Source organism: Macrotis lagotis, chromosome X, assembly GCF_037893015.1.
Source record: "Macrotis lagotis isolate mMagLag1 chromosome X, bilby.v1.9.chrom.fasta, whole genome shotgun sequence".
NCBI lineage: Eukaryota > Metazoa > Chordata > Mammalia > Peramelemorphia > Peramelidae > Macrotis > Macrotis lagotis.
In genome coordinates this window covers 170,337,493-170,361,899 of record NC_133666.1, presented here as the reverse complement: position 1 = coordinate 170,361,899, position 24,407 = coordinate 170,337,493, and the positions used below count along the sequence as shown (strand labels likewise).

At 36.5% G+C, this 24,407-nt stretch overlaps 1 protein-coding gene and 1 pseudogene across 6 annotated transcripts in view; both read right to left on the bottom strand.

Moving 5' to 3' along the window:
* The window catches only part of NFX1 (nuclear transcription factor, X-box binding 1), a 95,158-nt gene that overhangs the window by 28,239 nt on the left and 42,512 nt on the right, over nucleotides 1–24,407 (bottom strand). For all 6 annotated transcript variants that reach the window (XR_012471879.1, XM_074203162.1, XM_074203163.1 and 3 more), the window contains 5 exons: nucleotides 16,500–16,582; nucleotides 14,212–14,320; nucleotides 12,351–12,470; nucleotides 9,565–9,644; nucleotides 2,468–2,698 (listed from right to left, as the gene is read on the bottom strand). Coding sequence is in view for 5 of the 6 variants with exons in the window: in XM_074203162.1 (XP_074059263.1) it covers nucleotides 2,468–2,698; nucleotides 9,565–9,644; nucleotides 12,351–12,470; nucleotides 14,212–14,320; nucleotides 16,500–16,582 (623 nt within the window). In the remaining variant the exon portion in view is untranslated. The remainder of the gene's footprint in view (nucleotides 1–2,467; nucleotides 2,699–9,564; nucleotides 9,645–12,350; nucleotides 12,471–14,211; nucleotides 14,321–16,499; nucleotides 16,583–24,407) is intronic.
* LOC141500180 (ADP/ATP translocase 3-like) lies at nucleotides 19,938–23,225 on the bottom strand (annotated as a pseudogene).

The window sequence follows — 24,407 nt, the reverse complement described above, 5'->3', positions numbered from 1 at the left end:
AGCTATATACTTAGCAAAATGAAAGTTTGAGAGGGGAAATATGTACAAATATGAAGTGTAGATGTGAGGAAAAACTACATTTCAAAAGAAAAAGTACATTCCAGAAATGGGGGACATATTTGCAACAGTACAAGAATGGGCTATGGAATATCATAAGTTAAGAATAGCAAGGCCAGTTCTGCTAGACAGTAGAGTGCACAAAATATGCAGAAAGGCTAGACATCTAAGCCGTAGCAAAAATTGTGAAAAATATTAAATATCAAACAACAGTTTGTATATGATTCTAGAGGCAAAAGGAAGCCACTGAAGCTTACTGAGCAAGGGAGTGACATTTTACACTTGTGCTTTAGAAATATTATTTTGGCAACTGTGCAGAAGCTAAATTGATGAAAGCAACTGCGGAATGGAGGCAAATTCAGAGGAAACTGCAACACTTCAAAAAGAGAGGGTGTGAATGTTGAGATGATATAACGGCAGAACTGGCAAGATTTAGCAAATGATTAGCTATATTTTATGAGAGACAATGAAAGGAATGACTCAGACAAGGCAAACATGAATTAAGTGTAAGGATGGTGGAACCTCTGAGAGCAACAGGAAGTTGTGGAAGACACTATAAATAGCACATAAAGAGGTAGTCTGATACAGTAGAAAAAACAATGTGAGTAAGAAACCTGAATTTGAACAGAAAGTTTGTCACTAATATGCTGTGAATCCTTGGGTAAATAACTTTACTTCTCTAAGGCCTTAGTTTCTTCATCTATAAAGTGAACGAATTGGACTTTATAATTCTTAAGAACTGTTCTAAGACTTTAAACTTGAGAATAAGATAAAGTTAGGTAGATTACAGACAATTTTTAAAGTGAAGAAGAAGAATTAGAACTTTATACTGAAGGCCACTTACCATACTTTCTTGGAATAAGGTGAAAAGAAGTAATAAAACCATTTAGAAAAAGTCACAGTAACTTTCATTCACCTCTGATCATTAAGGGCTAGAAGAGGAGAGTGGTATCAAGAAGGAAAGGAAGAGGAAAATCTGAGACACATTAAAAAGAAAGAAAGAGCAGACCTAGATGAATGCCGGTAGAAAAGGTCATACCAGTGATGAGCCATGGATCTATGAGCTCAGTCTTGGGTCCATCTGTTCTTTTCCACTACTACCCATTCCTCTGTTTGAGTTCTTTTCCCAGGCCCAATAATTTTTAGTTTTCCTTCTGCTCCTCCTGACCTTAAAGAAGTATACAATCTGAATGAAGTTTTCTAAAGCTTTTTACAATTAGAAACTATAGGGGGAGGGGCAGCTAGGTAAGCACAGTGAATAGAGCACCAGCCCTGGAGTCAGGAGTACATGAGTTCAAATCCAGCCTCAGACACTTAATCATTACCTAGCTGTGTGACCTTCGGCAAGCCAATTAACCCCACTGCCTTGCAAAAACTAAAAAAAAGAAAAAAGAAACTATAGGGAGAAATAGTAAGAATGGGCATGTTACACAAAATAGTAACTCTAGTTATCTGTTCTTCCATGAAACACGAATGAATTTTTCTTCACTAATTCACATTTATTTTACTAAGTTCATATTTCCAGGCTTGTGGGCATCAAACATATTCGGCACTTTCCTTTTTTCTTCTAGAAGGGAGAGGTACTTATGAATTTCCCACCTAAAGCTTCAGCCTATAATTATTGCTCTTTCCCTCCCAAGCTGAAAGGTCCTAATGATAGCCAATTAAGTCCCTCCACCAAATCTGAAATGAAACTTATTTATACTTCAGAAAAAAATTTCAGACTGGTTTAACTAAATGGATCAGATAGGACAAAGTTACCCTAGATCATTTTCTAACAGCACAATGGCCCACAATATGGGAAGAAATGAGAGATAAATCAAAGATGAATGCAGATTCTTAGTTCAAGAGACTGAAATGGTAGTATCACTGATAGCAGTGGGGGGGGGGGGGTAGGAAGGAATAATTGAAAGAAGCCGGTTAGGGGGAAAAATTAAGGAGTTTGACTGGACATATTGGACTTGAGGAAACACTGGCTATCCAAAGAGAAAGAAAGAGATCCTATGATCAGGACAATTTTTTTCCCCAAAGTTTTCTAACCTTACCTCTTGACATTCTCCAAAGCATCCCTTCCATTTAATTCAGCTGAGTGTCCTTACTGTCCCCAAATGACATGCTCATTCCATGCTTTTTGTTCATGTCCATCAAGTCTAAAGAAGTTATCTTCTTTCAGGTATACAGAGAGAGACAGGAAGATACTGAGTTTTGACAGAAAACATTAGGAAAATTATAGAGTAGAAGAAGAAAAGATGCCAAATCAGAGTGTGTTGACAGAAGTGGCCAAATACAGAAGCGAATTTAGAGCACCTCCAAAATAGGTAGAATTGTAGTGGATGACTTAAGATAATATAGTAAACATCCCTAAGTAGTACAACTGCTAACAGTTTTTTCTACTAATTGGCTTACCTACCTTTGCTTTACAAGAATCCATAGGGCAAGGTGAAGATGGATGGCACAAAGCCATACAAGGATGATTACAGTCGATTCTAGGAACTGTACAGGGCTGTTTGCAGACCTCATCTATAAGACACTCTCCTTTGTGACAAATTCTTTTACATTTATGCATTCCACAATTTAACATTTGATTGCAGAGAAGTCCACAAGAGATTTCAGTCAGATGACAAGGAATGTTGTATCTTATCTAGAAAGGACACAAAAATTATGCTGAAATGGAAAATTAATTTAAAAAGAGAAGTCAACTTAAGTCATAATCTTTCAAAAGTGGACCAATCTGGGCAGCTAGGTGGTGCAGTGGACACTTAATAATTACCTAGCCTTGTGGCCTTGGGCAAGCCACTTAACCCCATTGCCTTGCAAAAACCTTAAAAAAAAAAAAAAAAAAAAAAAAAAAAAAGGGCGCTAGGTGGTGCAGTGGATAAAGCACCAGCCCTGGGGTCAGGTCTCAGACACTTAATAATTACCTATCTGTGTGGCCTTGGGCAAGCCACTTAACCCTATTTGCCTTGCAAAAACCTAAAAAAAAAAAAAAAAAAAAAAAAAAGTGGACCAATTATCAATATTGAATGAAGTAATTATTTTTTGTTAAATTTTAAAAATTGCTATCTAATACCTAGACAAACAACAGGTTAATAATTTCTTTTTTTTATGTGCCAAGACAGACCAATAGTTCCAATACTCAGTGAGGCAGTCTTAATGGTGTCCAAAGTTAGCACAAGTATCCATCCCTAAGACTATCTGTAACATTATTATGTTACATATCCATAATTTATAAAATGAGGTGGCTTAAGGGACTGGGATGGAAATAACATTTATCTGTCCAGAGCAATAAACTAAATGAAGTCTAGAAACATCCCTCAAAATAGTTTAGCACACTGATACAAGTCAATCTATTTTGCCCAGAAAAAGAGGGTGAAAGTCAATCTTGGAAAATTTGATCGAAGTAATCCACTATTGGATATTGACCATTCATTATTGTTTGTCAACCTGGTATTTTCTTTTCTGCTACAGCCAAGTAATTTCTTTTTATGTTCAAAATACAAAGAAGTTAGTCTTCTTCCCAGAATACAAAGTAAAAGGAATGGAGGAGTACTTTTCCACTTGTAAGAAGATTACCAAGTGTTCCTTTAAAAAAGAGGGAAAAGATCTTTACAATAAAAGAAAACAAGAAAAAGGATTTGAAGAGCCAGTAAGGAATCCTAACCAATGTCAGGAAACTGGGAGCAGAAGGATATAACAGAGAAAAAGAGGAAGACCCCAAAGAATACATGAAGTAAAATAATAGATACAAAATTCAGCAAAAAAATGATACTATGTACTAATTGCTGGAGAGGATTGGGGGGAAATCAGGAAAGGCTTTATGGAAAATGTGTTTCTGGAACTAAAACCTGAAGGAAACTGGACAAACAGGAGAAGTGTGTAGGTACAAACATTCTTCCACAAGAGGGATGCACCCTAAAAGTTTGAAGAAACTGATCTCAATAGCAACTAAAACTACCAAAAGCAGAATAGCTGAATTAATACCTTGCCTTAAAAACTTCCTTCACAATTCTGGATCTTATTCTCATAATCAAGGAAGAACTAACTTGTTGAAAAAAAAAAGGTTGAAGCCTTAAGAAAAAGTGACAACGCATTTTAGAATTTGTGTCAGGAGGAAGGAAATCTAGGCACACTTGATTCTAGGAAAGCAAATTTTTAAAAAGTTCAGAAGAAAAGGCAGGATCCTGAGAATTAAAATGCTTTAGGAAAAAAAAAAACAGACCAGAAAAGATAAAAACTTCTCAAATGTATAATTAAAAAGATACAAAGATGAAGAAAGGAACTTGTCTAAAAAGCCTCCTATTGGTGCACTGTAAACTTTGCCTTATACTTTACAAGGACATATTAAGAAAAATGGAAGCAAGTGTAGGGAGTGGATAGTAGTGGAGGATTAATAGATATGCATGGCTGTGATCTATAAGAAAGGTATCAGGAATGCTAAAACTCAGAAAGATAAAGTCAAAGCTAAGGTTTGTAGGACCCCTGAGTATTGAAACCTATGAACTTTTGCCTAAATTCTGCTCCTAAGTTTCTGCCTGGTCATCTCTTGGACCATGCAATGGGGGAACCTCCCCCAAGGACCTGCATTCAATGATAACATACCACACTATCTCAAGACAACCAGCAGATGCTTGGAACTCCCCTACTGAACCATATATAAGGACTCTTCTCGCTTTACTCGGGGTTCCAGGATCCTAGCCCTGTCCTAGGATGGAACCCTAGCTCGAGCTAGTTTAAAAAACCCTTGCTATTGCATCTCCATTTTGTCGAGTGTCTCTGTTTGGAGATTGGGGAACTCTCGGACCATCACAGGTTGATAAGTCCCTAGATTTCCTCACAGCTGAGGATATCCTCTTAAAATCTGTTGTTTAGTTGTTTTTCAGACATGTCTGATTCTTCATGAACCTATTTAAAGTTTTCTTGGAAAAAATACTGGAATAATTTGCCATTTTCTTCTCCAGTTCATTTTATATATATGAGTAAATGGAGGCACACAGGGTTAAGTAACTTGCCCAGGGTCACAAAGCTGGTATTTAAGGTCAAATGTGAACTCAGATCTTCCTGACTCTGGGTGTGACTCTGGGCTTGGGTCTAGTCACTGCTTTCAATAGTACTACCAAGCTATCCTCTTATTATAATGCTATTCCATCATTCCTTTTAGCTATTCTGATACTTTTCAATGGATAAATGAAAAAATATTTAAGTTTTTCATATATGCAAATAACACAGAGATAAAAAGAAAAAACAAGACAGTTACTTCCTCATAATGGGGAGACAATAGATAGTAGAGGTTTCAGCATCAGGGAAGATGAAAAGGTCCTTAAAGGGCATTGTCAAAGTGTATGGTAATGCATCTTTCTGATGTTGAACAATGCTTGACAATACCAAAGAGTTTTGTGTTGAGAACTTTCTGTTTTGGGTCCTCCAAGACTGTGCCTGCTGAGAGGGTAGCTACCAGGCCCCCATTTTCACAAGAGCTGCTCCTTTGTTTGAAGGCTGTAGGTAAAAAACTCAGGCAGGAGCATTAGCCTGGGGGAGGGCTGTCACTCACAGGCCTCAGAGGTGCTGAGTCCAGGGGATCCCTAACAAGAAAGGGATCTGGAGGGACATGGTGACTGTGGTAATTTGACCCACATGGTTGTAACAGACATTACCAGCAGTGAATTTTGAAAGCATTACTCAGAATGCTTCCTTTTAAATTTTATCATAGTATTACCATTGTTTTAAGCAAGGATTGGACATTTCAAAATGTTTTATGTACTATCTCTTCTAGACCAAGAATACTGTGACAAGACTTTGGGGGGGGGGGGGGAAGTTGGGAATCTAAGTTTAGACTGAAACTGGTAAATTCAAAAAGAGTTAGCATGGTTTCATCAAGAACAAATACATAATTTTTTCTTTTGGAACAGTTACTAAGAGTTATCTTTTATAGAGCATTTTAAGGTATCCTAAGTGCTTTACATATTAGTTTGATCTTACAACAACTCTGTGAGGTAGGCACTATTATTATTCTCACTTTAAAGTTGAAGAAATCAAGGTTGAAAGAATTTAAGTGACCTGGCAAGGGTTACACAACTAGTAAGTATGTGAGGTAGGATTTGAACTCTAAGGTCAGCACTCTACCTAATGATACAGATAATTTTTTCTCATGCTTTGCATAAGCAATAGAAAAATGCTATGAGTTGCATTACCATTTTGTTCACGACTTGGAAAAAAAAAATCACAGATGGCAGCATGTCTATCAAATTTGCATGTGTGGCCCAGTCTGCTCTATTTGACTGTTCTTTTGTCTCTGTCTCTACATTTTCTTATGTGTTGTAACTTCTTTTAATAAATTTTTGTTCCACCCTTGCTTTCCTGAATCTGAATAATGATTCCCCATAGGCAGAACTCATAGGCAACCCAGCCAGGAGAAATCCCTGCCCAGACTTGGGGAAACTGGATCAAGTTCCTTAGAGAAAAATATATAGCTGTTTATCTTTGAGACAAGCCTCTGCAGTATGCCAAACCAGCTGTGCCAGCCAATCATTTTCTGGACCCCGACTCAAGTTTTCTCTGCAATGCATTCATCTCCAAATGGACTCTGAAAGGCCCAGAAGAATCTGGGTCCCAAAAAATTTGAGGGGGGGGAATGGTGCTGGGAAGAGATGAAGAGAATTGTGAACTAGCAATCTTAAAGACTAGAATCTTGTTAAATTGGGTGGAGGGTTCCTGCTCTTGAGATGTAAATTAAAAAATTTGTAATCTTAAAGACTGTTGAATCTTGTGAGATTGGGGAGAGGTCTCCCACTCTTGAGATGTAAAGAGACTACCACTGTTTCATTGTTTAATGTAAAATTTATATCCAGATCTCCTTAGGCTTCACCCTCTACCTCATTCCAGGTCCCATAAGAATGGGAAGGGAGTTCACCTTTTGCCCTCTGGATGAGGGGTAAGACGTAAAAACCTGGGTTTGTAAGGATAATGAAAGGGAAATATCAAAACCAAGACCCACCACTAGGATTCCAAATATTACTAAATAATGTATAAAACAGTAATCAAAATATTGTTTTTTGTTTATTTATCGCAATGGGGTTGGGTGACTTGCCCAAGGTCACAGCTAGGCAATGTAAGTGTCTGAGGTCAGATTTGAACTCAGGTATACTCCAGATTCCAGGGCTGGTGCTCTGTCCACAGTGCCACCTAGTCGCCCCAATAACTTTAAGATTTTCTAATGATTTTAAAGAATTCTGAAAGCAATGATTTGTATGTACTGATTTTAAACATGGCTAATAACTAAATGGGTTCATTGCAAAAAAGGTTGCTTTTATAAAAAAATCCAGTTCTAAATGTGAATGAGGATTATTTTATTTTTTGCATCTCAGATTTTGCTTAGTATTTCATTTACAGCACTGTCCTTAGGTCCATGAGCAACAACTGAAATATGATTTTCCTCTGGATCTCTTTGTTGATACCAAATTACAGCTTGGCACACTCTGATCGCCTTAGTACTTTTCAACTTAGCATTTTTCCCTTTAAACACAAGGTGGGGAACTTTTCCTTTTAAAAGTCTCCCGGGGGTGGCTGGGTGGTGCAGTCAGTGGTGCACTGGCCCTGGAGTCAGGAGTGCCTGAGTTCAGGTCTGGCCTGGGACACTTGGTAATTGCATAGCTGTGTGACCTTGGGCAGGTCACTTGGCCCCATTGCCTTGCAGGAATCTAGGGGGAAAAAAAGTCTCCCAGCCCCCTCTTTTCACAGTTATGGTGACAGTTACTTATCACCTGGCAGACCTGGAACTTGGCTTATTGAAAAGGATTATGTGGAACTTCTACTGTAAAGGACATCTAATACATAAGATAACATGTCCTCATGTCCCTCTATGCTCTTTAATAACAAACTGCCATATTCATGCCAGTTGCACAATAATTAAATATAAGACTGAACCACTGGAACTCTAGCTTCTAAATCTTTAATAATTGATAAGTATTTAGTTTTGGCATTTTTGATATAGGATGTGATTCTTTATCACAACAAGTTCCCTGAGGAAAAAAATATCAATATGATTACTTATATCAGGATAATGACTATTAGTCTATTGGGGGGGGCAGCTGGGGTTGGGTGGATTGCCCAGGGCCATACAACTAGGTAGCTGTTGAGTATCTGAGACCAGATTTGAGCTCCTGGCTCCAGGGCCGGTGCTCTGTCCACTGTTCCATCTAGCCAACCCTATAGGTCTATTTTTGAAAGGAGAGATTCATTCTTCAGCTAGAATTTTTGTGCAATTTTAAAGTTATTTAGTACATTGGTTTAATGCTATTTTTGAGCTTTTGGTTACACAACTTAATATGGCAACCATTAATGAATCCGTTATATTGGAGCCCATGTTCTTATGAAAAGTATTCTGATACCAGCTTAGGATCATAAAGTATAATTCTTATTCTTTATAGACCTTCTAGTTTTTCCCTACTTATTGGGCTTCTGTTATACAGGCCCTCTCGGGTTTCATTTTCTCATTTCTCTACCCCACCCCCAAGTTTCATTTCTCTGTACATCTCCAATAGCAGCCTCTGCAGGATGCCAACCATTTGTCTCAGTCCTTCCAGATCATCAACATCCCATGAACTTTGCCTCAATTGAATTCCCGCTGCAATGCATTCACTTCCAAATGGACTCTGAAAGGCCTAGATGAATCTGGGTCCCAAATAATTTGAGGCGGAAAATGATGCAGGGGATATGCTGTGATTAGAGACAAATCTCATAATCTTTTAGGCTGCTAAAATTTGTTAAAATGTAAAATGCCATCTGCTCCTGAGATGTAAATTAATTCCTATTGTTCCATTCTTAAATGTAAAATTTGTACCCTGTTATATCATTCTCAACCCCCAGTTTTTAATCTTCTACCTGATTTTGGTGTAAGGGGAGGAGAGATTTCCCTTTGTGCCCAGTACCCAGATAATGGGAAAGACTATCAATATCTGGCCTAGGTTCCCCTAAGGGCTGCCATGCTCTCAGGGCCAGTTGGCTCTACCCAACTATCTTCCTTTCTCTTTCCTATTTCTATTTGTCTCTGTCTTACATGCAACCTTGTCTAGCCTTTTGTTATTCACTTCTGTCTTCAAAATGCTTTTTGTTTCTATGGCAGGAAAAAAAGTTTTTAATCTGTATAATTTGTAAGCCTTCTATAATAATTCCTGAGCAATTAAAAAAAAATTTGCATGTGATACCCAGCTGGAAGGGACAGCAGGCACACTATGAGAAAAGGAACCAAAAGAAACCAGAACACTGGACTACCAAAAAGATAAAATTGAATATAAATAAATTATAGGAGCATAGATTTATAACTGGAAGGAACCTCAGGAGTCATACTTTTTGTTAAAGAAAGAAAATGAGGCCCAGAAAAATAAAGTGAATTGGACAAGACTGCACAAATTTTAAGAAGCTGAGCTAGAAAACAATTCATTAAATTTATCTTGGCATTTCTGGCACTGACTGCTATTTACTACTATCAGCAACTGGGAAGACAAAACTTACCTCATGTTTGCCCATACACCACTTCTGAGTAAGATAAGTACAAGGGGGGCATTTCACCTCGCTATGACAAGTATGGAATACTGTAATAAAATAAGGAAAAAATTTTATAAACTATTGCACATATATGAATGTTACATCCTGTATACTGTTATATCTTTTAAAATCCGAGGTTTTAAGTTATTTTCTTATGAAAGAATAATCATATAAATACCACACGAGTAGAAAAAGCTCAATTTAAGGAAGAAAGGAAAGCACTTCAAGAGAAAACCAACACCCTGTCCTAACTCATCTAGTGAAATTTGGAAGCAACTAAGTGAAGGAACTATGATTTCTACCTTCTCTCTTCAAACTCTCCATGTTACTGAAGCTTGAAAAGGTAGCACAGGGCCGGATAAGTAAGGGCTTTGAACACTACACAGAAGACTTAATTCTGAAGATATACTAGGAAGCCAGTGGAATTTATTGACTAGGAGGACCAATAGGGTTAGAACAGTATCTAAGGAAGATCAATTTGACAGGTGAATTGGATAGATTAGAGTACAGGGAGATTTGAAGCAAGGAGACCAGCCAGGTGGTGCAATGGATAGAGCACCAGACCTGAAGTCAGGAGGACCTAACTTCAAATCTGACCTCACGTTAATAATTACCTAGCTGTGTGACCTTGGGCAAGTTACTTAATCCTATTGCCTTAAATAAATAAATAAAAAATTTTAAATCTAGGCAAACAGCCCCCCACCACTTCATACAATTTTATACATGAAGAAAAAAGGTTTTATGCAATTTAGGGTACCATCCTGAACTTTTACTCCAGTTAACTCTTAAGAAGCTAATTTTCCCTTTCTTTTTGTTGCTTACTCTAAGTAAGAAATTGAATTCATTTCACCAAGCATTTATTTATTAAGCATCTTTTATGCTACAAGGCAACATCTAAATCTGAAGTTCTAACTTGGGATGCGTGAATTTGGTTTGTTTAAAAGTTATTTTGATAACTGGGTTTTAATATAATTGGTTTTCTTTGAAAATAAAATTTAAGCAAGAGGTGATAAAAGTCTGCTTACATAAGAGTGGTGACAGCATCAAAGGAAGAAAGAAGATATGTATGAGAAATCTTTTGGAGGTAAAAGCAAAATTGACAAGACTTAACCAGTGACTATACATGGTGGGTTGAGAGAGAATGGGGAGTTGAGAAGGATTCTTTGGCTGAAAAAAGTGGTATGTAGCTGGAAGAATGTTGGTACCCTTGACAGTAATAGGAAAAGGAGGGGTTTTTTTTTTACCTTTTCCCCCCTTTTTTCCCCTTTTTTCCCCTTGAGAGAGGGAGGGAAGATAGTAAGTTGATTTGTATTTTGTATTTATTTACGCATCTGTACAAATATTTCCTGCCTAAAGGCAGGGATTGCTTCCTTTTTGTCTTTGTTACCACAGGATCTGATACATAGTAGGCACTTAAAAAGTGTGCTGCTATGAACAGATCATTTATAATGTCTTAATGTATTCAAAATATCCTATGTTTACAACTGGAAGGAAGCTTAAGAGTTCAAATAGTCCAACTGTCTTATTTTATAGGTAAGGAAAGGTAAGTTTGCTTTCATTTCATCAGTCAGTATGGGGATGAACTGGGATTTGGGATTCTCTAACTTCAAATCTGTTACTGTTCCTTATTGCATCATACTAATAAATCTGTCATATGACGTGTATATTTCATACCTTCTACCCATGGAAGATTAAGGGATACTCCAGGGCAAGGACCATAGTATCTTTTAAAATTTTCCAATTTAGTGTCCATCACAAGTCTAGGTATATATAGGGGCAGCTAGGTGACGCAGTGTATAGAGTGATAGAGCCTGAGTTCAAATCTGGTCTCAGATAGTTAGTTAATAATTACCTAGCTGTGTGACCCTGGGCAAGTCACTTAACCCCATTGCCTTGCAAAAAACCAAAACAAAACAAAAAGTCTAGGTATATATTCAGTATAGCACAAGGCTGGATATTTCACCCAATAACTTTCTGAATGGTAGAACAAAAAAGGACGAAACCAAAATAATTCATGAAGTATTCTTCTCTTACTATGAAGATTAACTAACAATATTTGATCTTAACATAGAGAATTTTTGTATCAAAAATTAAATTGTGGATGTTCTAGAAGTTAAATTGTGAAAAGTTTAGATAAGAGGCAAAATTACAAATCTTATTCTTCACTATAAAATAGGCAGTTTAAGTATTATCAACTCAATTTTTCCAGATGAGGAAACAGAAGTTAGAGATGGGCTAAATGACTCACCTAGAGTCACCAAAAAGTTAGCCAGGAACAGAAACACAGGTTTTCTGACTCCTAAACCAGTACTACTGGAATATTGCTGCTGCTATATATTTGCTATATATAAATGCTGCTGCTATAAACTTTCTTGAAAGAGGTTAAGAACTGCCAGGAGAGGAGAGCAAAAACATTTTGAGCATCTTTTAAAACCATGACAATATAAGGAAGGTCCACTGGGAAACTGGAGCAGCCTAAGACCTACTTGTCATATTGTATTTTAAGAACTGGTCATTTCTTTTTCAGTAGTAATTGGGATGATAGTAGGCCCTAGAGTCACGAGAAATAAACTGGTATCTAACCCACAAAATTGTACAGTTCTCAAATAAATGACAAATTCAAAATATGTCTAAGGAAGAGACCATAAAATTCATGTTAAAGAGAAAATAAACACATAGAAGTAAGGGGCAAAAATGTGATTCCTTTATATAGTTCATTAAGTTCAAATAAAACTAGATGTAGAGGAACTCACCAGGATGATCACATTCATGAAGTCTTGTACATGTGTTTTTACACTCTGGGGGCTTAGTACCACAAGGAACTGGAGGGAAAATCACTGACTCTCCACAATAGCATGTTAATTCATCAAAACCTGAGACAGTAGAAAAATAAAAATACTATTATGGCTTTGCAAATCATGTAGTATGCGATAATTTTTTTAAAGTGTTTTTGAATGTTAAGGAGGAAACCAACCAGCAGACTGGAATAAAAATATGTTCCATCATAAACTTTATCCAGGAAACGTATTTTTTTCAGTCTCTAGTAAAAATAAATGCGTACCCAAATTATTTCATAAAGACAATATAATGAGGCTTCCACAAAAACGGAGAGTAATCAATTCAAATTACAGTGTGGAAGCATACAAAATACTTCCTTAGTTAGTTCAACTGAAAACAAGAGATATATATTTCTCTAGGTCTTGGTCAGACTTTTCCCTTTATGAAATAAAGAATATAGAATCAAGAATGAAAAAAAATCCTTAAGTCTTTGGGAAAAAATGATGGATGGTAATGAACTTAGAACAAAAAGGACTATTTTTGTCTATTCTAAAGATCAGTGCTGAGGATATGACCTATCTAAGTCCTAGAGAACCCCAAGTCACCAACCCCGCAAAGATCTAAAAGGGCCTGATATGAAACAATGATAAAGGATACCAAAGAGAAACAGCAATAAGTTCTTCTATCTAGCCATAGGCTATGCAAGATAACAGTCAAAAGTCATAGAAATCTGGGGAAGGGTCACACTAGAGGAGGACAAAGACGAGTGATTTCTAGTAAATGGGATCTACAACTTGTGGGAGCTCTGAACAGGGAGACACCAGAGAAACATGAAACTAGTCCAAACTCCCATGGATCCAGAGTCCAGGGTTCTGTCTAGCAAGGTCAAGAAAACACCAGAATTAGAATAAAGAGAAGTCAGAATCACAGCAAAGGATGGAGCAATTGATAACAGTTGGAATCATGCAAGGAGAAGCAGATGGAAATGGGCTTAAGTCAGATTACCAGAAAAGGGAGTCAGAAGCAGAGATGGAGGCAGAAAGCAATCCTTAAATACCAGTCACCTCATCTGGTTACACAGTGCCAGCAGTTTTCAAACTAAGGAGGGCAGAACCTCAAAAGATATGTCTATTACACTAAAAAAATGGAATCTAACCTTAACACAAAGTTCCTAATTAGGAATTGAGACTGGAGATATAGGTAAAAAAGAAAACAATGATTACAATGTAGAAATATTGTGGGTTAAGAAAAGTCCAAAATAGAAAAGCAAAAGAATGTAACTCTATAAGTTACAAGGAGTACAAGGAGCACCTCAGAGTAAAAAATTTCTTTGCCATAAGGTCTCCATAGATCAAATGAGATCATATTTGTAAAGCATTTCACACAATGCCTGGTACATAGGAGGGACTTAAAATGAAATTAGAGCACTCAAGGAAAGAATCAAAAAGAAAATCATTAGCCTAGAACACGAAGTTTTCATCTTACCCAAGTGCAGAACTCACTGAAAAACAGGAAGATGCATATTGAACTCAATGATTCCATGAGACAATAATAGATGAACAAAGTCAAAACATGAAAATAATACAAAGATATATAGGTTATTATCAAAAACAATTGACCTGGAAAAAGTAAATGAAGGATAATAAAAAATTAATTTAAAAATTTTGTAAATCCAATCAGTGAAAATAAACACCTGTGTATATTATGCATATATTCAAAGCAGCTCAGCAAAGTGAGCTAAACAAATATATATGTCAAAAACCAAATTTCCAACATCTGTGTTCAAGTAACCCATTTATAAAGATAATGTATTGAAAATGTCAGTACAGAACTCACTTGTTTGCCAGCAGGTCTGACAGTTTCCCCGATGACAAGGTTCCTCACACCTATGAAGGCCACAGTTGAGTTTTCTCCCACAAATTAAGGAACACCTATGCTCTTTATCCTAGGGAAGAAAGAATCAGGTTCTTTTATAAAAATGACTAAAGTAAACAACTAATACTTTCAAAAAACATTTATCAAAACCTGCTTTATTCCAATTACTATGCTAAGTGCTGAAAATATTAAGTCAAAAATGAAATAGTAACTGCCTTTAAGGGGTTTCATTTCCCTGGAGCATATAATATGTTCACTGACAAGTCAATTCATAATATATACATAATAAGTACATACTATTAACTATGGCTCTGCTTTATGTTTATTTGTTAAATGTATATATGGTAACTTGATGGCTGTCCCTTAGCTCTGGCCAATCTCATTTCCAAGCACCAATGTCAGTTCACATACCTAGTCAACTTAAGCTGCACAATATATTTCTTCAAATCTTTCAATGATTATTAATGTTTTTATTTCTTTTTTGCATTTAAAGCCCTTTACAATCTTTCTCTAGCCTCTTTTCCTAGACCACATTGTTCTACTTATTTCCTTACTTCATGTTTCACATTTTGTCCTCTGCCCTGGCATGGGACTGAAATACTTTCTTCTCTTTTACCTCTTGGAACCTCTAGCTCCCCTTCAATTCAATTCCCTTCTCCTTCATCTCAATTTGGCTCCTGGAATACAGAGCATGTGAAATGGAATAACTTGAACCAGTCTAGACAAAAACTGCTGTGTGATCCTGGGAAAGTCACTTAAACCTGTTTGCCCCAGATTCTTGTCTGTAAAATAAGCTGAAGAAGAGAAGTGAAACATCTGGCATAACACCAGACCAATGCAATTTAATCTGATTCTACATTGATCTTTTTTAAAAGAATAAAGTGGGGGACGGCTAGGTGGTGCAGTGAATAGAGCACCGGCCCTGGAGTTAGGAGTACCTGGGTTCAAATCCGACCCCAAACACTTAATAATTACCTAGCCATGTGGCCTTGGGCAAGCCACCTAGCCCCATTGCCTTGAAAAATCTAAAAAAAAATAAAATAAAAGAATAAAGTGAAAATGCTCACTTGAACAAATATGTCATAGAAAATGGCAAGGGGAGTTTAAAAGTTCTTCTGAGGATAAGAACAGGTGCGGATATCTAGCTATCCATTACAAAAAGCTTTATACTCAAATACTGTGCATTTTCACTTTTATTCTCTTTTTAAATAAGCTCAATGTAGAACTAGACTAAAGTGTACTTGTCTGGTGTTGTACCAAACATTGTAAACCTTTATTCAAATTAAAAGTTCAGCATCAAAATTAAATTTATATATGATTTTATTATAAAATACCACCTAAGTTGTTAGTTGTTGTTAGTTAGTTGTTAAAATGTTATTCAAAAAATGCTAAATGAAAAAATTTAATATAAAGACTTGTAAATAAGCATATGAGGTTCTGCTGAATTACTTTTTTATTTCTTATAGAATATCCAACATAAAATATTTATTTTATAATTAGCTTATAATTTTACATTTAGAGGTTTCATAATTATCAGTAGAAAATTTTATATTTTCTAATCATATTTATATCATGTAAATTTTAATTTATAGATTTTTTGAGCAAAAGTTATAATTATAAGCAATTAATAAACCTAAAAGATTATTATGAGTGAGCTAGACCCCTTTTTTTAAACTGGAAGAACTGGAAACAAAGTGTCAATCAACTGAAAAACAATAAATGTAAGGTAAGGAAATAATGCTGAATATGAAAGATTCTGAGAAAAAGAGGGCAAAATTATGTGAATTTATGCAAACTGAACTAAGTAGAACTAGAACATTTTACATAGTGATCACAATGATAAAAAGCAAAAACAACACTAAAAGACTTCAGAATTTTCATCAATGAAGTGATAGATTGTTACTATCCATTCTGGAGTGAAACACAATTTCTATTTATTGACAAAGAGGTGTAGATAAAAGAAAGAGAGTAAGGAACATGTCTTCAGATATGGTCAGTGTATTGATTTGCTACCCCTCCCATCCTCTTTCTTGCCTCCTTTAGTGTGTGGTCCTCCTACCACCCTTATATTTGAAGTTCCTTGAGGGCAAGGACTGTCATTATTTTTACTAATTTTATCCCCAGGCATTAGCAAGGCATCTGACACATAGTAGATATTTAATAAATGCTTATTGGAATGGGTTGAAATTAATACAGAGTACAGCATTCAAGGTAAAATGTTTATCATGCTCTACAATATGTAAACTTACCACACAGCATATTTCATTACATTTATGCCGTCCACACAATCGTTTCTTACTACATCGCTTGTCACACAAGAATGTAGCATCAGCTATTGTCAAATTATAAAGAAATAAAAAGTCATTTATTAATACTTAAAATATTGCATTTAAGTAGTGATTAACATTAAGTTAATAGACCAGTACTATAGTCTATGATTGCAGGCATCCTGGAGTAATGGATAAAGTCCTGAACTTGGGAGTCTGGAAGACCTGTGCTTAAATCCAGTCTCTGATACTTACTAGCTTCTGGGACACTGGACAAGTCACCTAACTGCCTAGAGCCTCATCTTTAAAATAAGGGTATTGACCTTGACAGTCTCTAAATTTCCAGACCTAATCTATGATACTGTGATTATCTCATCTGTGTCCTTTTCCTGCAATTAAAAAATTATAGATAACATTTACCTTTAATAATTATGCTAACATTTACTTCACACCAGACACTGCTATGTGCTTTACAATCCATTTGACCTTCAAAACAACTCTAGGAGGAAGGTGCTATTAATATCTCCTTTTTACCAAATAGTGGTTAAGTGATTTTTTTCCAGGATCACATGGCTAATAAACATCTGAGGCCAGGTCTTCTTACCTCCAAGCCTTGTGCTCTAATCTACTGTGCCATCTAGATTAAATACATTTTTATGTATGGGTAATGCCCAGAAAATAGCCTCTCCTATATTGTGGAAGCCAAAAATACAAAATGCTTTTTTTACATGAATAATTAGCTAATTATTCCAATAATTTTCTATTGTGACAAATAATATTCCTCACCTCACAAATTCTTACTCTGATATCTTGCTGTGACTTGGAGGTGACCCTGGTGCTTGAAGACTATGACACCAGTATAGAGGTCTTAGCAGGTCTGTCATCATAGAAAGGGTTTTAGAGTATGGGCCCTGAAGATCAGTCTTATTAAGTAACAATACTCTCATCACCTGAAGAGGAACTGCTTAGTAACTATTTGTCTCTAGAAATTCATTAAAGAAAAAAAAAAAACGCAAAATAGATCTCAGTTCTATTCCATCTTTTTCCACTTTTGTAAAGTCAGTGAAAGAGAATTCCAAGAATCACAGCTTCTGAACCTTCTACAAATTTTAATTTTACTGTTGGTACTATAACTGTGAAACATCTAATAACCGATACATGAATATACCTATGAGTGAATTTCTGAATTTTATCAATCTAATCATTTCTACTATTGATAAAACCAGAAGAAAGAGGCTTAATCTAAATGGAACGACAGTTTACAGATGCTACTTGGAGTGGTAAAGAAAGGGCCAGACAGTTGGTTTCACCATATGTCCCAAGCATATTTCATAAGATTGGTTATTTCATTCTATAGCAGTGACAAGAATATACAAAGGACCACTACGAAAATAACTAGAGCCTATCACCAACACTGGTTGCTAATGATAAAACTTATTAAGACCTTCAAAACTGCCATATTTCCCGATGTATAAGACGCATCCTTTTTCAAAAAACATGGGGTCTAAAAACTGGGGGCATCTTATACAGTGGCTGTAGATTTTTTTTACTTGCATTTTCTGCTTTTCTGTGCTTGTGTCTTTGTCCTCATGGTTTCTCATTTATTACCAGTATCTTAAGTCATGTTCTGCCCAAAAATGGCTCAGGAAAGATTTTAGTTCAGTGCTGAATTCAAATTTAAAGTGATCCAATTTGCAAAAGGTAATGGAAATTGTGCTGCTGAATGTCAGTTAGATCCTCCTGCAACTAAGAAAACAATCCAAGACTGGCTACAAAGAAACTCTACTGAAAATGCCCCAGTAGGGGCTGCTAGGTGGCGTAGTGGATAAAGCACCAGCCTTGGAGTCAGGAGTACCTGGGTTCAAATCCAGTCTCAGACACTTAATAATTACCTAGCTGTGTGGCCTTGGGCAAGCCACTTAACCCCATTAGCCTTGCAAACCTAAAAAAAAACAAAGAAAAAAAAAAAAGAAAATGCCCCAGTAGAAGAAGGCCATGAGAGGAAAGTCAGTCAAATGGCCTAACTCAGAGAGGGAATTGAAGAAATGGATTGAAGAGCAAAGGGCATGTGGAATTCCTGTGTCCACAAAGATGGTTCAGCAGGAGGCAAGAATTGCCGATGACAAAGAAGTGTCTGATTTCAAAGTAGGACACAATTGGTGCTTCTGGTTCTTGAAACAGAATGAACTAAGCAGGTGTCCATACACCAGACTTGTCCAAAATATGCCTGATAGCTGTGAGCAGAAGAAGCTCCTTGAATTTCATAATGAATAAAACCTGAGTTCAATAACTTTATGTAACACATTTTTTTTCAAATTTCAGGCCCCAAAATTAAGGTGTATCTTATACATGGGGAAATACAGTAAATCAACACAAGAATTCAAGACAAGAAGATTGTCTGAATAGAAGGTAGACTACCAAGACCCCATGTACTTATCCCAATAAATTCTTCTAGTTTTTCACCAAATTGAACAATAACCAAGAAATATAAGGAGAAATTTCTTCCACCCCAGAACAGTATAAAGTCAAACAGAAACTCAAAGGCCATAAGAAAAAGGACTTGTCAGAAAAGCTGGGTACCTCCTGCCCCTGGCAAACAAGCCCAGACTATCATCATGACCAGAAAATGACCTGAGGTATACTCAGATAAATGTAAAGCTGTATGTTTTGTAAAACTGTAAAGCTAAATGTTTTGAAATAAGAACAAAGGATCCAAGAGAAAGGTCCCAGGATGGGGATGTTGAAAGTGTAGGGAATCAAGGTAATGAATGATTATACCAGAGGATCAGACAAGTATCCTAGGCACTCCCAGGTCCTTAAGACGCTGACCTAAGAAGCCAGAGGGTCCTGAAAATCCAGCCCTCTGAACTTCAAAGATCCAGAAGGGGCCTAATTCTGGGAAGTGGGAGGCCAGAAAAGAAACCTGGGTAACCAAAGGAGAGACCAAGCAGGACTATCCACCAAACTCACAAGATCAGTAGAGGGTAGAGCTTGGTCCTGGCAGAAAGCTCCAGTTTGGGACAAAAAGGTAAGGAAAAGAATAAATCAAAGAAAAAACCAACTATAAAAAATTATTACAAATCCAGAGATCCCCATAAGAAAATATAACTGTAATAACTGTAAGCAATAACTAAAAAGAAAAAAAAATGAATTTTCTAAAACTGCATGAACCTAAAAGGAATAAATCAAGAGATTAAAAAAAATAAAAACTATAGAGGAAAGAATTGTTTATAAGTGAGTGAGTAGTAAACCCAAGTGATGGAACACTTGGAAAATAGAACAGACAAAACTAAAATCAATTTACTCTAGAAGACAGTAATAAATATTAGAGCAAAATCAAAATACTGAAAAAAAAGAAAATAAAAGTTAGATGTTATTTTAAAAATTGATCTGGAAAACAGGTAAAGATAAATAATTAAAGTCCTGTCAGACTCCCTGAAAACCATGATTTAAAAAAGATCTGGACACTATATTTTACAAAATTGGGAATGAAAACTGCCCAGATCAAATTAGAACTAGAGAGTAAAAGACAGAATCTATCAATTACCTACTCAAAAAAGATCAAATGGGGAAAAAATTCTCAGGAAAGAGATCTCAAATTTTTTTTTCTTAGAGTCTTCTGTGTATTTATTGTTTTACAGAAGAATGCCCAACACAGATCATCATAACTGCCAAATAGTCAGCTGTGCAAAATAGTATATATATAGTGCTTAAGTACAAATGGGAGACATGATTTTTTTTTAAATAAATACTTAAACACAAATTTATGGTCCTACAAAAGAGCATTTAAACTAGATGGTCTAAGTTGACTTGCTTTCTTGGACACACAGTAACTGTTATTTTCCCAAAAACCAATAGAATCAATATGCAGAATCATCATCAGTTCCACTGTGTGAATAATGGATCACAATAAATGAGTCCCTTTTTCTAAGAGCTGTTCTTGGCTCTTCTACAAATATGATCTGGCCTGAATAAAAAGACAACAGGAATTTCTTAAAGGTCAATGGTCCAAAAATGCTAAATATGGTTAAGTATTCTACATGATCTATATTTACTGGTTCCATTTTTAGTTAGGATGTTCTTAGATTACTTTCTTCAATTCATCATACAGGACAAGCACGAAAGCTCCACCCATGCCTCTCAGAACACTGGACCAAGCACCCTTGAAGAAAGTTTTGCCACCTTCACCTTTAGCGATTTTCCTCCAGCAGTCAATTGTACCAGTGTACATGATAACAGCTCCTTTGAGTCCAGACTGCATCATCATTCGCCTCCTTAAGGTATCAAAAGGATAGGAGACCACACCTGCTACAGCAGTCACTGTCTGTGCAATCATCCAGCTTACCACAATGTGAGTGTTCTTCAGATCTGGGAGCATACCTTTTGCTGTATCATAGATTCCAAAGTAGGCTGCTCTATAAATAATGATACCCTGAACTGAGACATTAAAACCTTGATACAAGCCACTAATTCCATCAGACTTGGTGATTTTTACAAGGCAGTCTCCCAGGCCTTTGAATTCTCTTTCAATACCAGACTTCCCAACATCAGCTGCCAAGCGGGTTCTTGCAAAATCCAAGGGATAGACAAAGCAGAGAGAAGTGGCTCCAGCTGCACCACCAGAGGCAAGATTGCCAGCAAAATACCTCCAAAATTGTGTGTGCTTGTCCACTCCTCCCAAAAACACCTGCTTATACTTAACCTTAAAGGCAAAGTTAAGGGCCTGGGTGGGGAAATATCTGATAACATTTGCTAAGTTGCCCCTCCAGAAAGAAAGCATCCCTTGTTCCTTTGGAATTCGGACTATACAGTCCATAATGCCTTTGTACTGCTTATCTGCAGCAATTTGTTTACTTGCATGCTGCACCTGCAACAGCAGCTTGACTCTATCTATGAGATGGCTGCAGCGATGCCGATGCCGCCTGCCAAGAAGTCCTTGGTGAAGGAGATGGCCTGTTCCGTCATGGTTGCGGCGGGAGAAGGAGCTGGAGTTAGGAGGAGAAAGCCGGCAAGAGAGGGCCGAAAGCTGGAGAAGTCGTTGCCGCCCGCACAGCCACTTGCTACATAAACATCTGAAGAGAAGCAGTTCAAGAACCAGGAACTTCTAAAATAGCATCACATAAGATCTAGAAGTTTCTAATGGGAATGAGTAGAGACAATGGAAGACAATATCCCAAAAGGCAAAAGTAATAAACATATCTGTGAGGCTCAGTATAATCCTTCAAGGAAAAAGTGGAATGAAACAGGATTTTCAAGTCATTCTAATGAAAAGATTAGAACTCAGTAAGGAATTTGAAATATAAACACAGGTTTGGAGAAAACTAGGAAAAGCAAATTTATTTCAGCAATGGAAAAGAGCTGTATAATGATACAGAATAAGTCTCCCTTCATAATCTAATATTTTCAAAGAGAACTGATGAAATTAAGAAAACCAAGACAGGCCCTGAAGGTAAATTTGTTCTTTTCTGAGGGTGAATAATAGAAAAGAAAGGTAAAAGGTATACATCAGTGTAGAAAGGAAAAGGAAGGAGATGAAATTTGATATTTCTCATAATTTCCCACTAAATTTGATTTACTTCATTTCTCATAATAAGGATATGCAAGAAGTGTATGCAGATATCCAGGAAAGGAATAAAGAAGGGGCATCAAGGAACACACTCTTTTGTGAAATGAACTTAAAGGAGAGGCAAACAAAACACCACAGTTTGATGTGTAAATCATAAAAATGCAATAGGGAAGCAAGAGGGGAAAGAAGAAAAATAATAGAGAACAACTATAAGCAAAACAAACTTGCCAATCTTTTTTTTTTTTAGGTTTGTTTTTGCAAGGCAAATGGGGTTAAGTGGCTTGCCCAAGGCTACACAGCTAGGTTAATTATTAAGTGTCTGAGACCAAATTTGAACCCAGGTATTCCTGACTCCAGGGCCGGTGCTTTATCCACTGTGCCACCTAGTCGCCCCTAAACTTCCCAATCTTGAAGAGAAAAAGGGCTAAAAGAAAAGAACTAAAATCTAAGAGCATGACTTGGATTGTTTCTTAAACCTTAGACAACAAGGGAATGACTGAACAAATTGTGACTTATGAATGTAATATGAGATGATTTGGGAGAACTCTGGGTGATATGAAATGATGCAAACTGAAGCAAATAAAACAAGGAGAACAATTTAAAGATAGCAAAAGAAAACAATCTCAACTATGAAAGCCTTCAAGGGGGCTTAGTCCTACCCGATCTAAAATTATATTATAAAGCATCAGTCACCAAAACTGTTTGGTATTGGCTAAGAAATAGAGTGGTGGACCAGTGGAACAGACTAGGTGCAATAGCAGGAAATGATTATAGTAATCTGCTGTTTGATAAACCCAAAGAGTACAGCTATTGGGATAAAAACTCTCTCTTTGATAAAACTGTTGGGAAAATTGTTAGTTAGTATGGAAGAAACTTAGATTAGACCAACACCTCATACCCTATACCAAGATAAGATCCAAATGGATATATGTTTTAGATATAAAAAAAGAAATACTATAAGCAAATTAGAAGATCAAGGACTAGTTTACCTGTCAGATCTATGGAAAGGGAAGCAGTTTATGACTAAGGAAAGATGGAGAACATCACTAAAAACAAACTAGATGATTTCAATTACATTAAATTAAAAATGCTTTGCAGATAAAACCACTGTAACCAAGATCAAAAGAAATGTAGTAAATTGGGAAACAATCTTTACAACTAATGTTTCTGACAAAGGACTCATTTCTAAAATATACAGAGAACTGAATCATATTAAAAAAAAAAGTGGGGCAGCTAGGTGGCACAGTGGATAAAGAACTGGCCCTGGAGTCAGGAGTACCTGGATTCAAATCCGGTCTCAGACACTTAATAATTACCTAGGTGTGTGGCCTTGGGCAAGCCACTTAACCCCATTTGCCTTGCAAATAAACAAAAAAACAAAAAAAGCTACTCCCCAGTTGACAAATAGTCAAAGGATATGCAAAGGCAATTTAAGATGAGATCAAAGCAATCCATAGTCATATGAAAAATTGCTCTAAATCATTACTTATTAGAGAAATGCAAATTAAAGCTTCTTTGAGGTTATCACCTCACACCTCTCAGACTGGCCAATATGACCAGAAAGGATAATGATCATTGTTGGAAGGCTTGTGGGAAATCTCGGACACCATTACATTGTTGGTGGAGCTGTGCACTCATCCAACCTTTCTAGAGAGAAATTTGGAACTGTGCCCAAAGGGTAACAAAAATGTGCATAGCAGCCCTGTTTGTGGTGGCAAAGAATTGGAAATCAAGTAAATGTCCTTCAATTGGGGAATGACTTAGCAAACTGTGGTATATGTATGTCATGGAATACTATTGTTCTATTAGAAACCAGAAGGGATGGGAATTCAGGGAAGCCTGAAGGGATTTGCAAGAACTGATACTGAGTGAGATGAGCAGAACCAGAAAAACACTGTACACCCTAACAGCAACATAGGGGTGATGATCAACCTTGAAGGACTTGCTCATTCCAACAGTGCAACAATCAGGGACAATTTGGGGCTGTCTGCAATGGAGAATACCATCTGTATCCAGATAAAGAACTGTGGAGTTTAAACCAAGTTCAAGGACTATTCCTTTTAATTTAGAAAAAAAAAACTGATATCTTATTGTCTGATCTTGTTATCTCTTAAGGATATGATTTCTCTCTCATCACACTCAATTTGGATCAATGTACAACATGGAAACAATGTAAAGACTGACAAATTGCTTTCTGTGGGGTGGTGGGAGGAGGGAAGGTAAGATTGGGGGAAAAATTGTAAAACTCAAAATAATTAAAATCTTTAATTAAAAAAAAGAAAGCCTTTGAATCCTGATCAACATAATGACTAATCAACCATGCG